The sequence below is a fragment of the Phascolarctos cinereus genome, unplaced genomic scaffold, assembly GCF_003287225.1.
Source record: "Phascolarctos cinereus isolate Bilbo 61053 unplaced genomic scaffold, phaCin_HiC Scaffold_726;HRSCAF=1367, whole genome shotgun sequence".
In the NCBI taxonomy this organism is placed as follows: Eukaryota; Metazoa; Chordata; class Mammalia; order Diprotodontia; family Phascolarctidae; genus Phascolarctos; species Phascolarctos cinereus.
This window is the reverse complement of record NW_027556098.1, coordinates 291,607,137-291,635,107: the sequence shown is the minus strand read 5'-3', so window position 1 is coordinate 291,635,107 and position 27,971 is coordinate 291,607,137. Positions and strand designations below refer to the sequence as shown.

At 36.2% G+C, this 27,971-nt stretch overlaps 1 protein-coding gene across 1 annotated transcript in view; it reads right to left on the bottom strand.

Annotated features, from left to right (window-relative positions):
- The window catches only part of ARHGAP42 (Rho GTPase activating protein 42), a 392,658-nt gene that overhangs the window by 91,144 nt on the left and 273,543 nt on the right, over positions 1-27,971 (bottom strand). The window contains exons 5-8 of the mRNA XM_020996109.2: positions 25,889-25,990; positions 18,804-18,914; positions 4,138-4,242; positions 1,951-2,080 (exon numbers count right to left, since the gene is read on the bottom strand). Coding sequence (XP_020851768.1) covers positions 1,951-2,080; positions 4,138-4,242; positions 18,804-18,914; positions 25,889-25,990 — 448 coding nt within the window. The remainder of the gene's footprint in view (positions 1-1,950; positions 2,081-4,137; positions 4,243-18,803; positions 18,915-25,888; positions 25,991-27,971) is intronic.

Genomic DNA, 27,971 nt, shown 5'->3' with positions numbered 1-27,971 from the left:
TTCATCGTATAGCTTGCAATTATAAAAATAAATCCACTGTTTTGCTCTGCATTAGAAATGTTCCTAGAAACTCTATCCCAATCTTTACAGGTAAGACCCTATCTCCACATCACTTCCCTTACAGTATCCAAAATTTTACTGCTTTCCTTCCATATGTGGCAAAAGAAATAAGCATTTAAAAAAAATCAGCTGCATTATTGGTTTGTGTGAATGACAGATTTCTGCACAATGGCTTACAAGTAGAAATAATCAAACTAGATCAATAAAATAATTTTAAAACTAGATCAACAATTTTCTATTAAGATTTTCCCCTTACTATGTAAACATAATCTTTATTGATGAGTCCAAAGTTTACTCCAACTAAAAGTCCTCTATGAGCTAACACTTAGCTACCTCTTCCCAAGGCAGGCCTACATTTTTCCCTAGTGGCAAATGTTTCTAAGGTCAGCATGAGTCCCAGTGACTGATGTTCAGAAGGGCATTAAGAACTTCAATAAATCAAAAACTCTTCAAGATGAATTAGAAGAGCTAGACCTAGAACACTTTTGATATTTCTCTACCTGGTGCCTAGTCTACGTTTACTCAGTAAATGCAAACAATTTCAGCATTATCCTAAACATAATAAAAAAATTTTAACGATGAAATGGTATGCCATTTGGAACTATGGGTACAGTGGATTATATAGTCCATAATATCCTGCATAACATAATGACATCTGTAAAGACGATATGCCCCCATGAGTTAACACATCTATAACAGAGCAATAGCTAAGGCAGATGTCATGTGTGCAGTGGAAGGACTAAGCTCATATGAGACTGTTATTGTTTATAACATATATTGACCAATGAGCTAAACCTGGGGAACCAGAAACTGAGTAAAGCCAAGGCTTACAGTCTTAGGAATAAAAGCCTCAAGACTGACTGCATAACACAGCAAAGAGCAGGCACATGTCAGACAACTCAAAGACCCTGATTAGAACTTGGACAATGAATATGAGGCTTCAGGTCAGGCCCGGACAAGTGAGAGACAAACTTGGGAAAAACCAGTTAGATTTCAGAAGCCTGAGTGCTATTTTTCTTGCAGATAATAGTGAACACTGACACACTGTTTGAGATTAGGGCTTATGTCTTTGAATGAATGTGGCAAAGAATAAATCCATTTTAGAGCTTAAACTTAGTAACTAAATCTTCATTCAAAAGTTCACATAAAGTAAAAATAAAAGTCTGTATCAAGAAAAATCATCTTTGCACTCATATAATTGTGGGCTCTTTTAATAGGGTCGGTTTAATTCTATATCTAGTTATTTTTTTCAGATATAAAATTGGCTAGTTATTTGGTGTCAAGCTGGCACTCTGAAGTCTAAATGGAAGGTCAGGAAATAAGTGTCAAGAATAGCTGAGTACTGTAATTAGTTGTCACTCAGGTTTGTTTGGGCTTTTTTTTTTGTCACACACAGGTTAATAAAACTCCATCTCAGGTTTTACAGATAAGGCCCTATCTCCACAGCATGTCACTGTACCTAGCTGATTGCATCATTTTGCCATCTGCCTTGATACTCCACCTACACCCTTAATTTTTCAACTCTTGCTCTGGGAACACTGAACAAATCAATATTGCTATTATTTTTGGAAAGGGCATGACAATCTAATTCTATACTGCTTCATTCAGCATCCTTGTGATTCTCCAAATCAAAACTCCCTTCCTGGCCCCTACTCCCCTTTATGAATTTAATCCTTATTAGAACATATGCACCAAGAAGGCAAGGACTGTTTCATTTTATATTTGTATCACCAGCATACTAAAACTTAAAAGATACTACAATGCTTAGCAATTTCATGCCTCTCCCTCTCAAGATATTGCTAACCTGGTCAGCAGTTAATGCAACACTTATTAAACAAGTTTCTTTTTTTTTTTTTTTTGCCTACTGGTAAATCATAAGATTTGACTCACGTTTCTCTTGTACATAAAGATACCCTTCCATTGTCCATTGACTTGGAGGACGGTAATCTTGATTTGCAGATTTCATTCTCTGCATTAATCTCTCTACCTCTTGACGAGTGCTTTCAAAATTATTTCTTGTCTGAAAGAGAAAAAAAATAATTTGATAGTTTATTTAGAAGTAAACATATAAACCAAGGGTCAGGAATCTTCAGCTAAAAAGTCAGACCCAACTTTCAACTTTCATTTCTTACAGTCTAGATGACAATTATCAAACTGAAATATCACCAATTATTCTTAGAGTTGCAAGGATATAACACGTTAAAATAATTTTGCAGTAGCATTTTAACATATTAAAAGTTTATGTCTATGTCTAATCATAATGTACACATGCCTATCTTTCTGCATGTGCCAGTTTCTGCGTCTGTTTTACACATTCTCTTCCACCTCTCTTTCAGTTTGCATTTCTTCATCTTTCTGTGTCTTCTTTTTTTCCCTCTCTCTTTAGTTCTAGTTACCTATTCTGCTACCCTACTGTATCCCTTAACTGTTCACAGTATAAAAATAAATTCCATTTTGGAATTATTTGAAATATTTATCCCAAATTAAAATGATTTAGTGAGAAGTTTTCCTAAGTTTTCTTGAGTTATACCTACACGGTTACAATTTGTTCCCTCCCTCCTTTCTCATTCCAAGCCCTGGTACAAGTCAGTGGCCATAGATTTAAAAAAAGCATCCTTATTTCAAATTTATACAATAGTTTTGAGTCAGCATAATTCTTTCAGTTGATTTCCTAAAAAATATGAACATTGAATTGCTTTCTATAAATACTATTCTCATTGGTAATAAACCAGACTCTAATCACTATTCTAATAAACGAAAGGACCTGAAAACAGTTAATGAATCTCCCAAAGTTTCTAACTTATTCACTTCTTGGTTGAATAATTCATTTAGTATCAACTTACAACTCATGTCAAGGCAAACTTGCAGTGGCTGGCAATAATAAAATAACTTCAAAATGGAGACATTTTAAAAATGGCACCTATGCAGCAGAGTAGATAAAGTACTGGACCTGAAGTTAGGAAGATCTGAGTTCAGATTTGGCCTCAGATAATTACTACTGACCCTGAGCAAGTTGCTTAGCCTTTCTATGCCTCAGTTTCCTCACTGGCAAAATGGGAATTATGATAGCATCACTGACCTCCCATAGTTATTGTGAAGACAAAATGAAATATTGGTAAAATGCCCTGTAAACCTTCAGCACTATGAAAATGCTACCTATTATTTTTATTATTAGAATGTCAAAAAGTATTGAAAATCATATAAAAAAATCTATCAACAAGTACCACTCTCCCCATAAGTATGGGGTGGGGGGAAGTGTTGTTTTTTTTAGTTCAGTTTTGTTTTTTTTAAAGAAAGATCATCCAAGTAGATTTTAAAAAAAACACGTATGCTTTGGAGAAAGTTTAAAAATTATTTAAAATTTTTAAGCAGAAAAAAATTTCTTTCATTTTAAAAACATTTTTCACTTGAGTAAAACAGTTGTTTGTCAGGCCACAATGACTATGACTTTTTCTCTCAAGCACTCTCCTTTCTAACCTATTCCCTATTATACATGTGAAACTCATAACATACTGAGACCTAGAAAGGACTTAGAGACAGATCATCTGGTCCAAGCATCTCATTTTTTAGAAACTGAGGCCCAAAGTAGTCCAGTGACTTCCCTAAGTTCACACAGGTCACAAGAAGCAGAACTATAGTTTAAATGCAGGCCCTCTGACTCCTTGGTCCACTGTGTCCTCCTGTTGCTCACAATTTCCCTGAGATATTCTCATTCAGATGCTTTGGCAATTCACATGGTCGCCTTTGTCTTTGCTCTTTGTCAACTTCTCTGCCAGTTCTAATTATTGAGGGCTGAATGTAGGTACAGTTTGTTTTCTGAGAAAGTTCATGGTTTAAATGGTTTGTTAGAAAGTAGCTATATGACTATATGTATAATCTATATCAGATTGCTTGCTGTCTTGAGGAGGGGCAGGAGGAAGAAATTTTGGAACTCAAAGTTTTACAAAAATGAATGTTGAAAACTATCTTTACATATAACTGGAAAAAATAAAATACTATTAAGGAAAAAAAAAAGAAAGTTCTAATGAATAAAACCTCCACTTAGTTATAACATGGCATTAATGTAGAGAGTCTTACATTCTGTAAATTGAACTGCAACTGCTGCTTGTAGGGTGCAAATTCCTGAGCCAGTTCATATCCTTCATGGTAAAAGGTGAATAATCCCTGAAGGAAAGACAAAAGCTGGAGGGACAAAAAGAAAGGTGTAATGAGAACACTGAAAATATCCATGGCGAAAATGCCCAAAGATTCCAATGTCAAGTATAAAACCTAGGAGGATAAGGACAAAAAGGAAGGTCCTGCATATGCCAAAAGTATGTTAGTGGTCCTTTTTGTAGCAAAGAGCAGCCAAGTATGTGTCCATTGATTAGGGCATAGTTAATCAAATTATGGCATATGGATATTACCCTGCAGTAAGAAATGATGTCTATGAAGAATTCATAGAACCATGGGAAGAAATACATGAACTGCTCTAAAGCAAAGTAGGCAAAACCAAGAAAACAGCATACAAAATGAAAACAATGTAAATAAATGAAAAGAACAATAAATCCATCCAGACTGAATGAGTCAATAAGCAATCATCAAACGCATACTGTGTGAAATCACAATAAGCAAGTTTGGGCAAAGATAATGAGAAGGTATTTTCCTACTTGGTTGTTTCTTTTGTTTTTTTTTTTAAACAGAGATAGGCAACTTTGGGTAAAGAGCACTGTATACAATGTCAGACTTGGTCCGTGTACTAGTTAGTTTTGCTAAACTGAGCTGAAGGAGGAAGGATAAATTGGGAAATATATGTTATATAAAAGCAAAATATGTTAATTTTCTTTTTAAAAGAAAATATTGTCTTTGAAAGCATCACAGGTCAAGTGAAAAAGGAAATGGTTATCCTGCCAATTTCCTTGTGTCAATGGAAGGGTGTCTCCTAACATGGGAGACGATGTGATTAGGGAACTGTAGCTACCAGAAACTGATTTTCAGCCCCTTTTCAGTGAACTATGTTCTGAGTTTGCCTCAGCACTGGAACTGACTATGATCATGATATTCACAGGATTAACTACTCTTCCTTGAACCTAAATGTACAATTAAGTTAAAGCTTACTCCCAAACACTGAGCATATTTTAGGATTTCTGTCTTATATAATACTGGTTTAGATATTTATTTTGCCTTAAAACAAAGGCAACATATTAATGCACTCTTTAAGTCTGGACAAACCGGCTTTCATTACATAGTCTGTCTCTTTACAATGAATTTTTCCCCCCCTGCCAAGATCATACTCCTTCCATCACCACTTATAACAATTCCTAGTTTCTTTCAAAGCTTAATTCAAATATTATCTTCCCAATGAAGTCTTTATTGATTCTCTCCACAACTGTTAGTGCCTTCTCCCCAAACTCCAAATTACCTTGAATTTATCTTATTTATATTTCAGAAGAGAGGCAGTGTGGTACAATGGTTAGAGGTCTGGCCTAGAAACCAGGAAGACTTGGATTCAAATACTGCCTCCAACACATACTGCCTACCTGACCCTGAGCAAGTTATTTAACTTTTCGGTGGTCTAGACAGCTCTCTAGAAAAACTGTGAACTGCACAGAAGACGCGAACTTGCCATTGTAGAAGGTGCTCCCTTACCTAAGAATTACCTATATTAATTATCTATATCAATGAAATCACAGGTCCAGTCCCTGTCTCTATCCTATATTGTGTCTATACTTCCATGTGTACATGTTGCCTCCCTCCATAAAACGTAAATTCTTTGAGGGTGAGATTGATTCTTTGTATGCTCAAGAACTGTGCTAAGTGCAGAAGTCCTGTGATTTAGTTGGTAATTTCTATCTGTGAAGTCCTTAGTGGGTTGGCTACTCCCTCTATTACAAAGAATACAAAGAAAAAGGAACAGTCCCTGCCCTCAAGGAGCTTATAATCTGTTAGTTAAAATCAACATGTACACAAAGAAATACATGCAAAATTTATATAAAAATAACATTAGAGAAAGAGTAGAAGGACAAAAATCTAAAATTAAGGACAGTCTGTTAACAACAGAACAGGAATTCAGAGGACATAACGGCATATAAGGAAAGAGCAGTATATGGACACTGGAAACCTTTCCAGGGCTGACATAGATAGGAAGAAAGGAGCAGAGAGGCAAGAAAGGAGGGAGAGATAGTAAGTAGAAACATGGGATAGTAGATTGTCACACTCTTTACTGAAAGAGCAGCTGGAGGGTATTTGCGCCAAGTGGGGAAAGAGATAGCCAGTCAATGAATACGCTAATTTGACCCACTGAAATGGTAAATGCTCCTTAAAGGATTTGTAGTTAAACATGAACAAGAATAATACAGAATGAGGAAGTAAAGAGGGATTTGGAGTAGCCAATCACTAAAGAAATCACAGATTGAAACTGCCAACTGAATTGCAGGGCTTTTCCCCCCCACAAAGTCCAGAAACAGTCTCAATTTCTATAATAAATAAGTTCTGTTGTCATTTAATATGTACAAAACGGAACTCATCATCTTCCTTCCAAAATCGCTACTCTTCCCCATATCTGTTGAAGACACCAATATCATAGTCACAAAAAAATTGAAAATTTGGAATCAACGCTGATACTGATTCTCAAAATCCAATCATCTACCAATTCCTATTAATTCTACCTTCATAACTCAACTCCACATATTAAAATCCTTAGACTTGGGGCAGCAGTCAGGCGGACCCAAATTCAAATCCAGCCTTAGACTTACTAGTTGTGTCACTTAATCCCACTTTCCCAGGGTCACACAGCTAGTGATTGTCCAAGGCTGGATTTGAACTCAGGTCTTGCTGATTCCAGGCTCAGTACTCTACCCACTGCACCAACTAGCTGCCCTACTCAAATATGAGGGCTTCCTGATTCACTCAGCCTATATTTGCCTTGTACATATGTTGCATATGCACATGTTTCATTTAATGGAATGAAGGTTCCTTGAGGCAAGAGACAGTTTCAGTTTTTGGTATTTATATCCCCAGCTAAGTATCTCCCCCAGTGTCTGGCACATAATGTATGATTAATAAAGGCTTACTGAGCAAGTTTTTGCACCATTTCTTTTCTCCTCTCACATGACCAAGCACCCTAGTTCAGGCACTTTTCACCTTTTACCTGGACTAACATAATACTCTCTAACTTCTGACATTATCATTTGACCAAAACTGCTCTCTCCAGTTACCAGTGATGTCCAGCAGCCAAATCAAGTGGCCTTGTCTCAATCCTCATTCTTCCGGACCTCCCCTCAGCCTTTTACATTATTGATCACCCATTTCTCCTTGATAATCCCTTCTCTCCAGGTTTTTGGGACACCTTTCTCTCCTGGTTTCCCTCCTACCTATCACATCACTCCTTTTAGGTGTCCTTTGTTAGATCCTCTTCTAGATCATACCCTCTAACAGTAGGTGTCCCTCAGTGCTTTGTCCTGAACCCTCTTCTCTTCTCCCTCTATACTACTAAGCTGGCAATGTAGGTAGCATGCTTGACTCCTCATTATCTCTCACTTACCCCCCCACCCCATATCAAATCTCTTGCCAAAGCCTGTCAATTTCACTTTTGTGACATCTCCTATATGTACCTTTCTCTCCTCTGACACTTCCACCACTCTGATACAGGCCCTCATCACCTCAAGCCTGGATCATTGCAGTAGCCAGCTGGTGGCTCAGCCTACCTCAAGCTTCTCTCCACTCCAAACCACCCTCCATTCAGTCAATAAAGTTATTTTTCCTAATATGCTAATCTAATTATATCACACTCCACCCCTATTCGATAAACTCCAGTGGTTCCCAATTGCCATCGAGAATTAAATAGGAAATTATTGTTTGGCAATCAAAGACCTTCATAACCTAATCCCCTCCTATCTTTCTAGTCTTCTTATACCTTCCTTAGTACCCAATGTGTACTCTGATCCAGTAACATTGGCTTCCTCACTGTTTCACGAAGAAGACCTTCCACTTCTCAGCTCCAGGCATGTTCTCTGGCTAACCTCTATGACTGGAAAGCTCTCTTACTGGCTTCCTTTAAGTTCAATTAAAATCCTATCTTCTACAGGAAGCCCTTCCGAACCGCGCCCCCCTCCAAATCTAATGCCTTCCCCTCCTTGAATTATTTCTGATTTACCTTGTATATAGTTTATTTGTACATATTTATTTGTTTTCTCCCCCATTACACTGTAAGCTCCTTGAGGAGAGATACCGTCTTGTGCCTCTTTTTCGATTCCCAGGGCTTAGCAACACTGTGATGTCTGACAGTTTGGAAAGTCAGTATGGTTCAATGTAAAAAATACAGGCTTTGAGTAAGTAAACCTGGGTTCAGATGCCATCTGATGTTTGTTGCCTGTATGACCCTGGGTAAGTCACCTAGCCTCTCTGTGCCTCAGAATGCTTCATTTATAATATGATACGTTTGGCCTTGAGGGCCTCTGAAGTCTCTTCCTGCTCTAGATCAATGATCCTCACATCTTTCTTCAAGGTTCAGCTAAAGATGGAGTCTTCTTTGATACCCAGATATTAAATTTTATTTCAATTAGCCTTCCCTGATACTTTAATATTCATTTTAATTAAGCAAATAAGCACCTGCTGTGTGCAGTGCACTTCCTGCTCAACTCAGTTTCTCAGATGCCTTATTTTCCTTCAAGGCTCAGTTCAGAGAGGCAAAATATGAAAATATTTTCTTCTTTAATTCTGCTACAGTAATTTATATGGATCCCCTCTTCTTGACCTATCATTCCCTATCCTATATCCTACCCCCATCATATGGGGATTCTTAACTGGACCACCCCCCAAAAAGGTCTGTGGACAGATTACAGGGGCTCCTTGAATTTGAATGGAGAAAAAAAAATTACATCTTTATTTTCATTAACCTCAAACTGGAAGTTAGGATTTCCTTCAATTATGAATGCAAGCATCAAACATTATTCTGAGAAGTCCATATGCTTTGCCAGAATGCAGAAGTCCATGACTCACAATAAGATTAAGAACCTTTGTTTGCCCTAGCAGAATGCAAGGTCGTCTATGGGAGAGACTGTGGACTTTTTTCTCATCTTTCAGCCTTGATGTCAAAAGTGCATGTCCTCAAGGAATTTATATGGGATGGGGAGGAGAAAAGGCATCTGCCTTGTATGTAGTTATGAGATAAATGAAACTTGAATCAATTTTTATACACAGAATGAATCCTGTCATTCTCCTTGGGGAAAATAACAAGCCTAAAGCTTCAGTTGGTAGATACATTATAATTTCTATCACATAAATTAGATTCTACTTCTAAGTACAAAAATAATTCTGCTTTTTTCTTCTTAGAGATTGCCAACTATTCAAAAAGTATGTTGGTTCTCTGGAGAGAAATAATTTTAACTGCTTATTTAGCTTCTCTAAAAATTTCATATTTTTATTGATGGTTTTTCTCCTCTTATCTGACTCTTACAGAACCATAATTACCCAAAATAAGGGGAATTGCATTAATTACTTATGAATAATATATTAAGGGTTATATTCCATTAGGAATTTTGCATTACTCAATACATACAAATTTACAGTTACTACTGAACATCAGATATAATACCATTAATTAAGATAACATTCCTTTTTAGCTATTCAGGTTTGTCAAAATACACACACACACACACCATGTATTCTGCCTAGATGCCTAAATTGTAGCCTACAGAAATCAAACTGTTGCTTTAAAATATAATCTGATTTATAGAAACGCATGTAATAAACACATAACTATGCAGATGGATAAAAAATAAGACCAAAGCATATATCCAATATGTGCTTACAAGGCATCCTACTGAAATATTTCTTTTTAGTTTTCTTAAGTTCTAATACACAATTCCCTGTTCCATCTAAGGATGTAGTCAGGGATATATTACTACAGTGTCCTCTGAGGCAAAAATGAAAATATTAGAGAATGTTTTGAAGAAAACCTAGAAGAAACCTTTTCATCAAAACAACCAAATGTCCTGAGGCCCAATATTTCTTTTCATTTGAGAGCTGAATAGACAAGAAGAAGCTAAGAAAAATAATCCTGTAGCAGTGGAAGATTTTTAAAAACCACTAAAAATTCTCAATAATGGTAATCTACCATCCTCTGCTTCTCTAGACTTTAGCTCTTCATGACACATTAGAGTTCTGCAGATGCTGTAGAAAGTAGACAACAGTATAGAACAAATGACGTTTTTTCTTTTCTTCAAGTACCTTTGGGGTTCTGTTTCTGACAGCCACTTAGAATGTCGAAATTGCACATCTTGGTCAACGGCTCTCTGCAGAGCCTCATAAAATAATTTACTAAATAATTTCAATATAAATTTCTTTAAACACATTCCCCCATATGTTCTGACTTTAAAAGCACATCCCAGGAATGACAGGACTTTAAGCACTTATTAGCCATGTGACCCTGGGTAAATCATTTAAAGTCTTTCAGTTTCTTCATCTATAAAATGGAGAAAATAATAATAGCACCTACCTCATAGGGTTGCTCAAGTGAATTATCATATTTAAAGCATTTCGCAAACCTTAAATCACTACATAAATGCTATATATTATTATTGTTGTCATTATATATATATATATATATATTATATATTATATTATATATATATATATATATATTACATATATATATAATTATTGTTGTTCCATTTTAGTGGATGAGAGAAAAAAACTAGAAATTTTGTATATTTCAATTTGAGACAAGATTTAATTTTTTAAATCAAATCTATATAGAAGGGCTTGCCTGAGGGTTTAGTTCAATTCAAAAGCAAATTTTAAAACACTAATAAAAGATAAAAGAATGCTCAAGCTGCAGAACTTATGGGTTTGTGTGGTTTATCAGCTTTATAGCTAATAGAGTTCATCAAAATAACTGCCAGAAGATGGCAGCAAAGTCAAACTTTTAGGGGCTCATTTTGTACTTCACTGATGGAATTAAATGGGACCAAGTGATGATCTATGCATTCACATCATCCAAAAGAATGCTTATAATATCTCTTAAATTACCAAAGACTATGGCATATAATTTTCCCCAAAAAAAAGAGTGACTTGCCACTTTTTCGATCCAGGAGAAGCCCTTAATGTTTATCAAATTACATGGTTAAATGGAAAGACTAAGCACTTTAGCAGCTAGGTAGCTCAGTGGATACATCACTGAACCTGGAGTTAGGAAGAACTGAATTCAAAACCTCAGACACTTACTAGATGTGTGATTTTGAGCAAGTCATTTAATCTTTGTCTGCCTCATCTGTAAAATGAAGAGAATAACAGCACTCAGCTCACAGAATTGTCATGAAGATAAAATGACATGATATTTGTAAAAAGCCTTGCAAACCTTAAAGTGCTATATAAATGCTAGCTATTACTAGTAGAGATTCAACTTTTGGCTAACATTGTGATTAGAGAGCAATTCAATAAGCAGAACCTATGATGTACAATGTGCTGTGGTAATTTTTTTTAGGGGAATTTTTTTTGGGGAGTGGAGGGTGTCCAGGTAAAGTCCCTCTACCATTACAGATCTGTAATTACTTTCTAATTTATAATCATGAGAGATGCTTAAGCCACTGAGTCCAACTAAATAGCTATATATGCAGGATAAATTGGAAATGGCCAACAGAGAGAAGATACTAGAATTGATCACATTTCCCATCATTACCTTGCTAACTTCCAGTTACCAATTAAAAACCAGGTATAATCCATGAACTTAAAAACTGCCTCAAATATAGCTTAGGTTCACCTGGCTCTCGCTACTTTCCAGACTAAATATGTTGTATTGTGTGGGGGGTACAGGGTATAGCAGCAACTCACTAGACAACAGGAGCAATTACTTCTAGAAACTGACAAATGTAAAAGCAACCAGCTAAAGTGCTAGTTCTCCCATGATTCTTATAATGGAGTATTGGCACATTTTCCCCACTGTCTATAGCTGCTGGTTTTCTTGAACTTAAAATTCTCAGTTAAATTAAAAACAATTTTTTTCTTCCCTTCATAATTATTCTGCTTACGTCTCAAAGAGCAAATTATAAACCAATCTATTTGTAATAATATTTTTATTTATAATTGTATATCATGTCAAAATCCTGTTGAGAAACATGTCATTCTGCCTGATGCACTCTATGTTCCAGTCAATCCAGATTACTTGGTATTCTTTAGGCATGGCAATCCATCTCCTTCCTTTACACAAGCTGTCCCCAATATCTGGCATGCTCTGTCTCTTCATCCAACTCTTAAAACCTTGGCTCTCTTCAAGGATCAGCGAAAATGCGACTTCCTCAACAAGGTCTTTCTTGATGCAACTAGTTAGTATAATTCCAACTAAATCATTTTTGTATACCTAATGTCTATTGTGATAATATATTATCTATATCTATCTGTGTACATGCTGTTCTCTGCTACATTACCTCCCACCCTGGAATGTAAGTTGCTAGATGGCAGGTCCATTATACTTTTAGTTTTTTATCTCCAGTACTTAGCACAGTACTTAGTACATTGCAAATGCATAATAAATGCTTATTGGGTGGAACCAAATTCATAAAGACAACCTCTAAAATACTATAAATTGGAATAATAACTGTCAAACTGATTGCATGAGCAATTTCATTTAGCATTTATCCTATGTGTCTGAATAAACTTTGGTGTTCTATAGGTCCTTGTCTTCTGACAGCTTATGTTTCAAGATAACTTGTATACTGATTCATTCATTCATTTGTATAGCATCTGCATATCTAATAAGCAACTATAACGAGTACCTAGGCAGATACATGAGGATAATGAAACAGTTTCTGACCTACACCTCCAGGTATAAAAAAAAAAGGTCATGATGGAACAGCTATAGCCTGGCTGATGCTCACATTTTAAACTGTATGGATATTTTAACACTTTGTGAGCTAGAATAATTTAAGGAGGCAAAGTGATTACTTCAGTCACTCTTAAGTGTGGGGGAAAATCCGGGGGCAAGGAAGAGAGAATCTAGGGGCATTGTAGGAAAAACATACCAAGTACACAGCAGGAAGGCTAAACAGCAGTGGAGTGCAATGTATCACAGGAAAGATGGGATAAATACAATGACATTCAGTGCAGCCTGGGTAAGGAAGGAAATTATCAGGTCACCTGGTATCAAAGGATCAATACAGAACTCCCTAAACTGAGCTCTGTAGAGAGTAATTTTTTTTGAACAGTAGCAAAGTCAGCTGACAAAAACTAAATAAGAGGTTGGAAAATGGAAGTGAATAGTTCAGAAAGAAGCAAAGTATAAGATGAAACCCGCTGGACTGAGAGTTCTAACATTACAAGTGGTATGGTAGAAAAATAGATCACATACTGGGAAAAAGGAGACCTGGGTCCCTATCCTAGCTCTCCCAGTAACTAGCTGTATATGTGTAGTCTCAGCAAATTATTTAACCTTTTTGGGCCTCACCCTCCCTCTATGTAAAATGAGAGAGCAATAGATAGTACTTGAACTCTAAGGAGCATTACATTTTTGACAGCCTATGCTGCTAACAGTTTTACCAAGCCTACAGTCAGAAACGATGGTGAGGAGACAAGTATGATCAGTTATGTCAAGGGAACAAAAAGATCAAAAAAGCAAAATCAAGAAGAAAGTTATAGCCTCAGCACTGAAAAATTGACAGAATCTTTGAGAAGACCTATTCAGTAGAATTAGGAAAGAAAAGATGAAATCACAACAAACAATTTGAGGTTGAATGCTATGGCTAAGGAGTAGCAGCAGTGATGGAGGAAGTAACCAAACTATACTAGTTAGGTCCAACATAAATTTAAACTATCTAATCTTAAGTGGGCCCTCCCTATAGCAAGGTAATCGTTTCCCACAGGAGTGGTTCCAAACTTCCTCTTTGATCCCTTTAAGCCTCCCACACTACACACCACATCCCCCACTTTGTCAGAAGAGAGGGTTATTACTTCTACTGTACTAAGAAATGAAGACCTTGCTATGAATTCCATCCTTGCCGTTAACCTACATTTCAAACCTCCACAAGATCCGCCATTTTCTCCTCTTTTATTTCAATCTCTGATGAACTGGTGGTTCTTCTTTCCACCACGGCCAACCACTCTTCCTGTACTCCTGATTCTATCTTCTTCCATCTCTTCTGACAGACAGCTCTGCAATTGTTTCACCTTGTCTTACCAGCATAAAAGCCTTGTTTCCCTCTTTTCATTGTAGGTGAGGCAAGGTGAGTGTAACAGAATGTGTGAGCATGCACAGATTGCAATATGCAGCACTGATCTAATTATATTCTATTTCCCCCCAAATCCCACTCTTCTTCAAATTTCCTTTTTTATTTAGGGCATCATCATACTTTTACTCATCCAAATTAATACCTTCAGTGTTATCTTCAGTGTCACCTCAATGTCATCTTGACGTGACTCTTTCACCCTACTTAACCATTCAGTTTCCAGTTCTTGTCATTTCTACCTCCACAACATCTCATATCTGTCCACTTCTCTCTATTCACATAACTGCTAGCTTAATCATCACCCTTTGCGTACATCATTGCAACAGCCTCCTAAATGCTCTTCCTGCCTCAAGTCTCTTCCCATTCCAGTGTATTTTCCACATTGTTGCCAAAGTCATTTTCCCATTTTCTCTCACCTCACATATTGAATCAAGTGCAATTATTGTCATTTCTATCTCCACATCATCTCCTCACCCTGTCTCCTCTACTTACGTAACATCCACTCTGGTTCAGTCCTTATCAAAATTTTCCCCTGGATTACTTCCTAATTATTCTCCCTGTCTCAAGTCATTCCCCTTCCCAGTAGATCTTCCATATAACTGCCATGTGGTTTTCCTAAAACACAGGGCTGACCGTATAGACTCATGGATAAAATGTTTGATCTTTACCCATCCTTTTAAAATTACATTTTTCTCTAAGCTCTAAAATGTACCTTATTTAAATTAGTACAATTGTAGACATATATAATTTCTAAAATTAATAAAAATACATATTTGGAGCAAGTGGTCAATCATTTTTTTTTTTACTGGGGGATGCATGACCAAAAAGGATTTAACAACTGGTTATAGTCACAGTCACCTGAGGCCTTCTCCTCTTCAACATTACAATTTCTTTAAGCCAAGAAACAGAAATATAGATAACTTGATATAGAAGATGATTTTAATTCATTTCACTTCAAGTCTTTGTACCTATTAGTGGCAAGTCAATCACGCTCTCTATTTGTTCATTTCCCCTACAAAAATCCCTGACCATATTAACTCAATTGCTGAATTTAAAAGTAGATGACCCAAATTTATGAACCTTGGCAGCATACCAGGTGCTGGGAAATGTTTTTTGCTGCTCCATTAAAATATAATAAATAGGACAAATGTTTTAAAAAGAATAAATAGGACAGATATGCACATGGTTTTAAAGAAGGAAATGAAATATGTAACCTAAGAACTCTGAATGAAAATAATGATTTTAAAACTACTTGATTTTAAAGACTATTCATTAAGGAATACTCATTAACCTCACATGTATAATCAAATTGCTGGCCCTCTTAAAGAAGGAGGAAGGGAGGGAGGAAGTGAGAAAATGTGGAACTCAAAATTATTTTTAAAAGAATGTTTAAAAAAATTATGTATAATTGAGAAATATTTAATTAAACAAACAAAAATATACTAAAAAAAAGGAATACTCATTAAATTTCTATTAAATTTACAACTTTCCTTTCTTTCCCAAATGCTTACAACTCCAATTTTTTTCTTAAGATAGTTAAAATTTAGATAAATTCAATGTTATCTCAGTACTATTCTGTTAAGTTTGTTTGTGAAATGATGGGGGGAAATCTTCATTAGAACAGAAAGAACTGGCACTTTGTTTTAATTGAAGGAATACATAGTTATCTGAAACAGCTGTTGTTTATCTGAAAGTAAAAAAACATATTTCTTATGCAAAGTAGCATCCCTTCATAATATATCATCCTTGAAGCTGACAGTCTCATCAACATCTAAGTACATGTGCCATTCATATCTTTTATTTCTTAGCATTAATTATCTCTTATAAACAAAAAAATCCTCTGCTCTGGGGTCAACAAAGACAAAGCAAAGATTTTTCCAATGTATTACTACATGAATTTCTACTTACAAAACCATCTTGAAAATGTAATACATAAATGATAATAAAAATAGTATTTCTCTGATATGCTATGTTATCAGATTTATTGTTCCTTAAAGATTTTCTAAGTCTTTAATCACCTACATAGAGTAAAGCAGTCTATATTTCTTCAAGTTAAGTTATCCGTTCTCAAATTATGTACAAAGATATTTTCTTCAGGTTAAGATAGTATTATTTACATGTCTTTGATCATCTTACTGAAAATGGGGTATAAAACACAAGGAGGCAGAGAAATTACAAAACTAGAAGGAGAATGAGATTCAGTTGCCAGAAGTCTTCATTTTGGCCAGACATACTAATAGGAAAATTCAGCAGCCAGGACAGGATTTTGAAAGAAAGAATTTAACATCAATTTCAATTATGAAGTCACAAGAAAGGCATGCTCAGACTAAGAAAAACACACACGTACATTCTACAGGGAGGGAGGGTTTTAAGATGGCTAGCAGGGGAAGAACTAAGAAGTTTCCCTATGATATTCATTTCATAGACTGATTTTGAGGGGAAAGGCAACTGTCATATTTCTAAGAAATATTCTTCCTGCTCTAATGAGATAACAGACAGAAGGTTCAAGTCACTTAACCTCTCTCAATCTCAATTTCCTCACCTGTACAATGGGGATAATGTTTAGACTGCCTTTCCTGTTATTGCGAAGTTACTTTATAAACTGTAAATCAATGTATTTTTGTGAGCTGTCACAGAATCACAGAATTTTGGACGTACTATCCTATAATCCCCTCAATGGCATTCAATTCCAATACATATCTCCAAAATGTGATGGCCTGAAATGAACAAAAATTTTTACACAGGGTCTAATAAGGTCATTCTTAGTCTGGAAGCAATGTCCCTCTTAATAGAAATCAAGATTGCATTAGCTTTTTTTTTTCCCCATTGACATACTGTACTGTAGATCCATTATTTCTCTTACAATAAAAAAAAAAAGCCAGGTCTTTTATCAAACTCTTATCTAACTGTTATTATTAAGAAAGAACAGAAGCAAACACATTGAATTTTCTTAACTTTATTTTTGTTCACAATGTAACCATCTTTCTTATATGAAGATTACTTTACTCTATCCAACTGTTAATTTTTTAGGGGTTATCCCCTCTTTCCTGCTGGCAATTCTGTTGCTTTCTATCACCTTCTCCAGGAAAAGGGTGAGTTAACAGCATAGTATAAAACTTGAGTATCTGAAAGTAACATTTTAAAAATATAAAATACATATCTCATTGAATTTCAGACAAAATTTCCCCTCTCTTCTGATTTCCTCCATTTTTCCCTCCTTCCCACCCTCCTTGTGTTCTAAAAACAATATTTAAGAATGCTGAAAGACAAAATAGGAACTATAATATACAGATATATACTATACAGACACAGTAGGATTATAAATATGGAGGAAAATGTTACACATAAAGTAAACATGTAGAAATAACCACTTTATCTAGAATTGGCCTAGAAACTGAACTGACTTCCTAAGAAAGTTGTAGAAACCATTAATGCTCATAAAAGCAAGCAGCTAGGTAACACAGTAGAGTGTTAGACCTACAGTCAGGAAGACCTGAGTTCAAATCCAGCCTGAACTCTGTTGGCCTCAGTTTCTATATCTGTAAAATGAACTGGAGAAGGAAATGGCAAAGTACGCCAGTATCTTTGATGAGAAAACCCGTAAGAGTGGGGGCAGCTAGGTGGCACAATGGATAGAGCACTGGCCTTGGAGTCAGGAGTTCAAATCCAGCCTCAGATACATGATACTCACTAGCTGTGTGACCCTGGGCAAGTCACCTAACCCCAACTGCCTCACCAAAAACAAAAACAAAACAAAAAAACAACAAAAAAAAGAAAACCCATGGGGGCAGGTAGGTGGAGCAGTGGAAAGAACTCCAGCCTTGGAGTCAGGAGAACCTGAGTTGAAATCTGGCTTCAGAAACTTGGTACTTACCAGATGTGTTACCCTAGGCAAGTCACTTAACCCCAACTGCCTCATTTAAAAAAAAAAAACCAAAACCCTAATAGAGTCATAAAGAGTCAAACACAACTGCAAATGACTAAACAACAAAACACTCATAAATGCACACACACATATATGTGCAACACAAGTTACATTCTTTGTGCATGTATGTATATCTGTATATATACATGCATATATATGTGTACACACACACACACACACACACACACACACACACACACACAATTGCATAAGCAATCTGACTTCTATCTAAGTATTTAAAACCCCATCTGTGAAAGTTACCTTATGCGACAATTATTCAATTCAACTCAAAGGAACAAAGATGTAACTTGGAAGGGATGTTGGGTTATTTAGTCCAATCTTCTCAATTTACAGATGATCAAAGAGAGATCCGAGTTTAAGTGACTCACTTAAGCTGCATAGGTAGTAAGTGACAAAGCCTGGTTTCCATTCAATTCAATTAATAACTATTCATCTGGTACCCACTAAATGCAAAGCAACGTGCTAACTAGGGATATCAAAAAAGAAAAACTATACCTGCCCTCGAGTTTTTAATTTTCAAAGACTGCATTTTGGGAAAAATAATAACTTTCAATTTAAATACAAATTCTATAATAAAGAAGGAAGTCTGGAGCTTTTACCGGTTCAACAAATTCAAATTTTTTCTTTTCTTGAACTTCTTGTATTTTAAAGACATATTCAAGTGATGCCTCATAGAAATTTTGATGTTCTCGGTCAATTTGCGTATCTGCCTATGGAAGAAAATAGAAAGACACAAATAAGAATCACTAATGGTCATATTCTATAAGGATGCAGAAAATAACAAAGTATGCAGTCAATCAGAATTCATGACTTTAAGGTATACAAAAAACTGTGCTTGTTACTAAGAGTAAACAAAGAATAAGAAAAAAAACACACCTGTGATCTAGCCAGTCTGGCCCTCTCTGCTCCTCACATAGGATCCTTTATCTCCTATCTCTGTACACTTGAACTGACCTGTCTCCCAGGCCTAGAATGCACTCCCTCCTCACCTCTACCTCAAATAATGTCTTTCCTTCTTCAAGACACAAGTTAACGCATCACCTTCTACATGAAGCCATTCTTGATCCCCCTGACTGCTACTACCCTCCTTCCCTATGAGATATTTAACTACCTTGCAGTTTTTCTCTTTATTTTTATTCTATATATCCCCCACTAGAAAGTAAGCTCCTTGTTAATGAGGATTATTATATATATTTTTTTGTATTCACATTCCCAGTGCCTAGCATAGTACCTAGAACATAAAAAACGCTTCAGAAAAGCTCACTGATTGCCTCTTTCTGTGAGAGAAGCTCAAGTGTCCTCAAAGCTTAATATCTGATAGGAGAAAGAAGGCATATGTATAAATAACTAGACAGAAGGTGAAACCGTAATAAACAAAGAGATGGTATTTGATTTCATAGCTCATTTCTAGGCGGGACAAAGGCAAGGTCTATATCTGAAACACTGAATGATTATAGATCCTGAATGAATCATATTCTAAAAGTGCAATACATTTTTCTTCTAGGATAAAATAAGAGTTTTCTTATATAATTCTAGGGGCTTAGAAAATGTTTTTCAGATAACCATTTTCTCTCTATCTTTTATTTATTTATTTAAACTGTATCTCTTCCTTCTATCCCCAAACTGGTTATCCTCAGATATCCTTCTGGAAACTGGGACTCTATTTGGTTTAGTAGAGAAACATCACATTCAATCCCTACACAATTTAACACAGGTTATTAGCAACTGAGGTTAATGGAAGTGGATAAAAACCATCATCTCTCCTGCTAAGGTCTAAGCATTAAGCAACGCAATGCAGAAAGCAAAAACTGAGTCACTTCCTAGGACGCTTTTACAACAAAAGCAAAGTAAAATTAAGTATAAATATTTGAGCATCAAAATAATCATTTACTATACTTTAAAAATAATTTCTTCATTCAAAACAACAGTATTGAATTACAGAATGCCTTTAAGGATTTTTTAAATGAATTTTTCCCTACACTATACATATGCCAAACACATAAACAATTTGGAGAATAAAAGGGAAAATAAATCAGTACTACTACCATCCTTCTAACCTTTCTATCTCTCTTCCCCCAATGGTTTAAGGGCTGTATTCCAAGAAGGAGGAACAGAAGCAACACACTAAAACAAATCAATATTTTTCCTATTCAGAATAATTTTTTGATCACCTTATCAAGGCAGTTATTTATAAGACTGAACTATCAAAATCTAAAGTGGAAAGAGGTAATATGTAAATAGTTGATACAATATTAGAATCATTTTCTCTTGTCTCAGTTATTGTCAATGCTATATTACATAACATTGCTCTTTGTCCAGACATGACACCACTGTTATTGTTACTAACTACATGTGAGCCAGTTATCTTGTTTTTAAAGACATCTTGTACTAATTCTTTAAATTCAAATGGGCATTATTTGAAAATCATTTGAGTAATTCACTTCCCACTCAGGAGAGACAGAGAGTTTTTAGATAACTAAGGACAGTAGTGAATCTTGTAATGCTTCCCAGTTACAGAAGCTTTCATCACCTCTAGTCTAGAGCACTTAAATCTGATATACCATACCCTCCTCTGAAGGGTCATCCAAGAAGCTACAGTTCTTACGGATAGCTCAATTTCTCTTTGACAGAAGATTCAGACTGGAATTCACTCTGAATCCTCTTAGAACTAAACATACAGTCATATACTACACCAGCACATATGTGCTCATACATTAAATCTGGTTCTTTTTTTTTTTTATTGATGTCACCATCCAACTAGAATATAAGCAACTTGAGGACAATAATAAATAATAACGTTTTCTAGATAATACTAATAACTGACACCTTACATATTGCTTTAAAATTTACAAAGCATGCTGCATATATAATATCATTTGGATTTCACAACAACCCTGTGAGCTAAGTACTATGGGTCTTATGCCCATTTTATAGATAAAGAAGATTACTTTTTGTCCACAGTCACATAGCTAGTATCCATTCTTAGTGCCCAGGGAATAATAGGTATGCAGTAATAGAAATAATACCTCATATTTATATAGCATATAAAGATTTTTAAAAATAAGTTTTTAATTGATGTCTTCTATTTTTTACCTCATAGTTATCCTCATTATCATCTCCCTGCTCCTCCCAGAGAGGAGCCCTCCAACAAATCCTGTACAACAAATGCCAGTTTTTTAAAGTGGAAAAAAAAATTCATTGCAATTTAAGTGACAATGTAAGAATTCAAGCTCCTGTCTCTCCTGATGCAAAGTCCAAAGGTCAAAATCTTGAAAGAAATACTAAATAAAAGCTTGTTGCACAAACACACCTAAAGTCTGAAAGCTGAAGGCGCTGACATATAACAAAATTACTAAATTCAAGATTTACTTATGATACTTAATATATTCCCCAATGAAACCTAAAGATATGTTTTTTTTAATGTCTCCTTCAGAGTCCAAGGCCCTTCTGTGGTTCTGAGCTCAGTACATAGCAAACCAGAATGGCAGCACCAGTTATAGGACACAAAGGTTTGGGAATCAGGAAGAACTGCCTAAGTGCCTCCTAAAAAGGACTGCACACCAATAGTATCTCTTGCTGTTCAGCATCAGTGTACTTCTCAGTTCCAGGCCAGCAATCCATACCTGTCTTTTCCTCAGTTCTGCATTTGTCCTCTCTTACCACTGTCTCTTACATTTATGTTAGGTTCTTTTCTCAGGACCACAAAGGGAGTAAGATTTCTACCTTCTCCTTCTTTCCTTCCATCCCTAAATAAGCATATAACTCCTTTCGAAGTGAAGAATTTTTACTTTAAAAAAACAAACAACAAACAACCTTAGGATGAAAAGAACCATGGGAAAATTAGTACAGTGTTGATGAAGTCAATTCTAGATTTCCTTGAAAATTAATTGAGCCAAGGCTACTCTTAACTACCTTTCTTACACTTCTCCACAATTCTTAGTACTAGTGCTCCCAAATTGCCTCACCCTCCTTCCTCAATTCTATTAGGAACAATACGTTTATTCACATCTCAGAATAAAAAATTTAGTCAACACTTCTGTATGACTCTTCTTTACACAAGAAAAAACATTTCAGCAATTTTCCTGATGGAATGGTATTGTGAGGGATATAAACACAAGGTTTCTGGACTCAAAAGGCTGCCACCTAGTTAGGGAAAATGACGGTGCTGTGTATTGCATCTGATCTGGAAGTCTTTAGGCTGTTTTTTTTTGCTAATCTCCTATCTGGGCTACCCAGCAGCATCTGCCTTCTTGTTTATGTTCCCAAGGCTGCTAAGTACTACTAGAGAAAGTCATAAACTGTTGAAGGGATCCATCTTATATAATCTAAATGGCAACACAGGAGTCCTTCTATTCATCTCCAATAAGCTCTTTATCATATTTCCCATAGTGTTTACTCTAATTTTCCTATGTTTCTTAAATTCCCAACACCTTTCAATAAGTGAACTCAGCTTCTAATTTACTGAGATTTAGGCTATTTGGCCTCAGCTCTTTTAACTCTCCTCAACCATGCCTCAAAACTTCTCTACGTCCTTCACTAATTTGGATTTGGTGGGCCTGTACCACTAGCTGTACAACCTAGCTGTACTACTTATTATATGTGTGACACTTTCAGCTGGTCATTTAACCTTTAGGCCTCATTTTAATAATCTGAAAAATGAGGGGGTTCAACTAAAACACTTCTACAGTGAACTTATGATGTCAGAGGATGGTGTCAAACTTAAGCCTTCAATACCTATTATCTCTACCACCCTGTTTTCTCTCCCCAACCAGTCCTACTCTGTCTTTCATCTTCAATGTTTCCCTCTCTGTCATCTTCATCTCCTTCCTATAAGTATATTCCCCTAACCAATTTTTTTTTAAAATCACTTTCATTCAATTAGAGAAATACAAGTATCACCCCATCTTTCTCTTCTCTACTGCAACTTTTATAGAGAAAGAGGAGGGTACATATGTCTCTTTCCTCACCAAACTCAGACATTCTGACTTTTGTACCCAGCACTACTTTTTGGGGAGAGAGAGAGAGAGACAGAGAGAGGCAATTGGGGTTAAGTGACTTGAGGTCACATTTGAACTCAGGTCCTCCTGACTCCAGGGCCAGTATTCAATCCACTGTGCCATCTAGCTGCCATAGCATTAAGAGGTCTCCAATGCCCTCCTATTCACTGAATCAAATACCCTTGAACTCTCTACAGCATTTGCTTATTGCTTATCTTGTCCTTCTTGCTCTATCTTCTCTCTTCGAGTTCTCATACTACCTTCCATATCCCTTATAAACCTACACATTCCTATGTTTCACCTATCATGTCTACACAGATATCTCCCAAACATAGAGTACCAGCCTATACTTAGTTATTTACTAGACATTTCCTTCTAGATGTTCTGCCAATATTTCATATTTAACATGTTGAAAATTATTTTAATCACCTCCTATCCCCCTCATACACAAAACCAGATCTTCCTCATAATTTTCCTTTTTAAGTCCACTGTGTGTGTCATTATTTTTTAGTTAACCATACTTGACTTCTTTATTCAGCTAGTTCTGGATAAAAACTCTATTAATTCTTCTCTTGCAAAAAAGATATCTTGAATTGGACCCTTCCTCTTTATGCCTATTTCCGCAATCTTGTTTCATTTCCTAATCAACATATAGAAAGAGTACCTCAGTAGACTCTTAGGTGATCTATCTCAAGCATTTTCCAACTAATTCACCTGGCATATGATGGCATACAATCTGGCATATTAGATGACTGTTGGGTCATGTTGTTACCTAGTTCCTATATTTTCAAGATCTACCCAATGGTTATATGATAAAGTATTCCACATTCTCTCTATTCACTTTCTTCTCAATCCCTTACAATCTGGCTTCTAATCTTATCATTCCACTGAAACCAATTTCTACAAAGTTACTAACGATCTAATGATCTCTTAGTTGCCAGATCCAATGGCCTTTTCCCAATCCACATTCTCCTTGACCTCTCTGCAGCCTCTGGCACAGTTGCTCACTCTCTCCTCTTTTATATTCTCTTTTCTCTAGGTTTTAGGGACACCACTCTCTCCTGGTTATCAGTTCTCACGGATTTAATTACCATCTCTAGGCTGTAATTCTACAACCTACCATTACAGCCCAAATCTCTCTACAGACCTCCAATATCTCATCTCCAACTACATTTTAGAGATTTTTGAATTGTATGGCCAACAGATCCCTTGAAATCAGTATGTCCAAAACCAAGCTCATTCTCTTTCCCTTAAACTCTTCCCCTCTTATTACTGTAGAGGGCAACACCATTCTCCCAATCTCTCAGGCACCCAACTTAGGAGTCATCCTGGATTCCTCACTATCTCTCCCCACCTAAATCCAAGCTGTTGCCAAGGCCTGTTAATTTCACCTCTGCAACATCTCTCAAATATGCCAAATTTTTTCTTTGGTCATTGCCACTGCTCTTGAGCAGGCCTTCATCACCACACACCTGGATAACTGCAACAGCCCACTGGTGAGTACCTGCCTCAGATCTCTCCTCAATATAATCCATCCTCCACTCAGCCAATAAAGTGATTTCCTAAAACTCAAGTCTGATTCTCTCTCTCTCTCACTAAATTCTACTTCCTTCCCATCTCCTATAGGAACAAATACAAAATGATGTCTGATATTCAAAGCCCTTCATAATCTTGCCCCCTCTTACTTTTCTTGTGTTCTGGAAGACTGGAGACCTTAGTCCCCAACCAATATTCTTTGACCCATTGACATTGGACTTCTAACTGTCTCACAAACAAAACACCCCACCACTCATCTCCAGGCATTTTTTCTGGCTTTCCTTTGTACCTGGTGCACTCTCTCTCTTCCACTCCAATTACTCAACTCTGGCTTCTTTTAGGACCAACTAAAATTTCAGGGACTAGGAATAATAAGACCTGTAGTTTCTACTTCCCAAGGCTATTGGAAACATACACAAAGTGAATTACAAACTTTAAAACTCTATAAAAGTTACCAATTATCATTAGTGAACTAGAACACTATTTCTTATTTTTTGGAGTTTCCCAGGCAGGCTTGTAAATTTTTATGCTTCCCAGTACCTTTTCTCATGTTTTCAGGCATGGGTGGAAAAAAGAGAGAGAAAGAAGTTATTTAAAAAAAAAAGCAGAGGTAGAGGCACTCAATTCCAAAAGTTCCTTCATTAAGGGATAGGATTTCTGGCTTTCATCACCAAGAGGGCAAAGGAAAGATGATGTTCAACTATGATAATTAAGACAGGAATGGGAGGTGGCAAGAGAGGAGAGAAAATGGCTAGAAGATAGAAGCATACAGAAACTGGCAATAATGGTGTCTCACGTAGCAGGAAGGGGCTCAGGACTGAGATCAGATACTTCACAAGGACGTACCTTGAATTATATCAAGATAATTTGATTTTTAATTCCATTTTGGAATACAGAATCACTTGTTTTACAATGGATAGGTAAATATATATTTGGGGAGACACTGCAGAAGCTACATTAATTTGTCACTTAAATTATATACTAACAAAAGGAGATGCAAATGTTCTACTGTGAACATACTGACCTCTCTAAGAATTCAGAAATAAGAAACAGTAGACCCAGTGAAGATCAGTAGTCTAGGTAGTATGAATAGAAAAGACTGGCTCAATTTGTTTCAGAGACTTTTCTTCTGACAAATAGTCAAAGCTTACCTCTTGCAAATGAGACTCCTTTTTCTTTGCTGACAAATTTAAGTGCTTGTCAAGAATAGAATAGTATTTCTCACTCTCTTTGTCAAACTTCTTCTTTCCATCCTAAGGGGGAAAAACAGAGAATATGAACTCAGAAGAAAAAACAGAGGTCCAAAATTAAGAATTAAGAAATTTTAGCTTGATCATCCAACGTATGAGGGGGGAAAGGCTGCTTTTAAAAAAAATTCTTTATTCTGATCATATTGACTATTTAAAAGAAAAGGAACTATTGCTTAGTCCATGACAGGGATACAGGATTTCCCATATAAGAGTTATGAGTGAAAGCAGTTTGGTAAATATTTCTTTTAAATGATTTAACTTCCATGGTCCCACCTTTTGATGTCTCACAGTAGAGAGAAAGTAAATATAGGTTTGTGAAGACTAGGACAACGGAGGACAAGTTATGGCAGATCTAACCATGCTGGAGAGACTCTGAATGTGGCTCTGACAACAGACTATGTTTGTTTGCTGAGGAACAACCAGGCCAAGTGTGGAGAGGTTCATAAAATGAGAGGAAGGAAGATGAAAAGAAGAAGGAGGAGGAGAAGGAGCAGGAGGAGAAGAAATTTCAGTGCAGAGTACTGGATTTGTACTCAGAAGTACTGTTTTCAAATCATAGCTGTGCATGACCAGAGGCAAGTCACTCAGGACTTGAGAATCTTTTTTTTGAAAATGAGGGAGGGAGTGAACTAGAAAATCTCTGGCAGGAGTGGGGAACCTGTGGCCTCGAGGCCACATGTGGCCTTCTAGGTCCTCAAGTACAGCCCTTTGAATGAATCCAAAAAAATCTGGGCCACACTTGGGGAGCTAAAGGGCCACATGTGGCTTCGAGGCCACAGGTTCCCCACCCCGGATAAGGTGTCTTGCAGCTCTGAATCTGTGATCCTGTATGATAGAGAACAACTGATGGGCAAAGTGAGAGTGATTTCTGACTCAGGTGCTGTGGACAAGTCAGATTGCTAACTTAGTGAAAAGATCAAAAGGCAAAGTTAGCAGAATAAAAACAAAAATATAAGGCATGCAGTGAAAATAGCTGTAATCTGGCCACTTTTTAGGGAGGCAACTGTCTCTGAAAACAACAAATGAATAAAAATTGATCACAGGTTCATGACATTCTAGAAAAGCTAAACTACATAAATGAACTGCCACAACAACGAAACCAGAAATAGCCTAGAAATTATAAACAAACACATTCTCTTTTGGCCAAATGAAAAGAGACAGCAGTCAAAGTCAATGATAGTTTAAAATACAAACTTATTTACAAAAGTTTGTGGAATGGGTTCCATATGATTATGAATAGTAACACCTCATTAAAAAAAAGGGTGAAAGGAAAACATTTTCAGAAAGCTTGGCCAGAGACTGGATTAAGTCAAATAAACCCAAGGGTATTTAAGGATGAGACTAGAATAAAAATAACAGATGAAAGATGGATAAGATCTGTCAATATTTCTAAAACAATTTTCTCCAACATTACTGGTAGGGCTGCCACTCTAATATCTCTGCCCCTGGTGTCCTACATGAGAAAGTAAAAGGGTCATTAAAGAACACAAAAGGAGGAAGACTGGCCGGGCCAGGACAAATACACACAGAGGATATCCATGCTGAAAGTGACATAATTCTGAGGGCACAAAAGACTGTTTCACAAGATATATGAGAAGATGAATCATTTGAAAACATTTCAGATTCTATTATTCTTCAAAAGGCATCAGAGAAAAATCACTAACTGATATTTCATATGCCTGTTTTTCTCTATCTACAAAATTTTAAGAGAAGAATATAGACATGCACCAAGGGCATTCTTAATAAAGTCTAAGTACGGAACTCAGATAATATTCTATAGCAGAGGATATTAGATTCTACTATGTTGCTGCTTGTTAATTATAAAACTGTATTTGATCTGATAGAACACAACACTGCTGCCAAGGCTTTCCTTCATATATATGGCAAATTCATATAAAATTCCTCTAAAGATACAACAGAGATAACTTTATTTGGTGACTATTTTATTATTAACATCAAACACAAGACATAACCCCGGAAGATG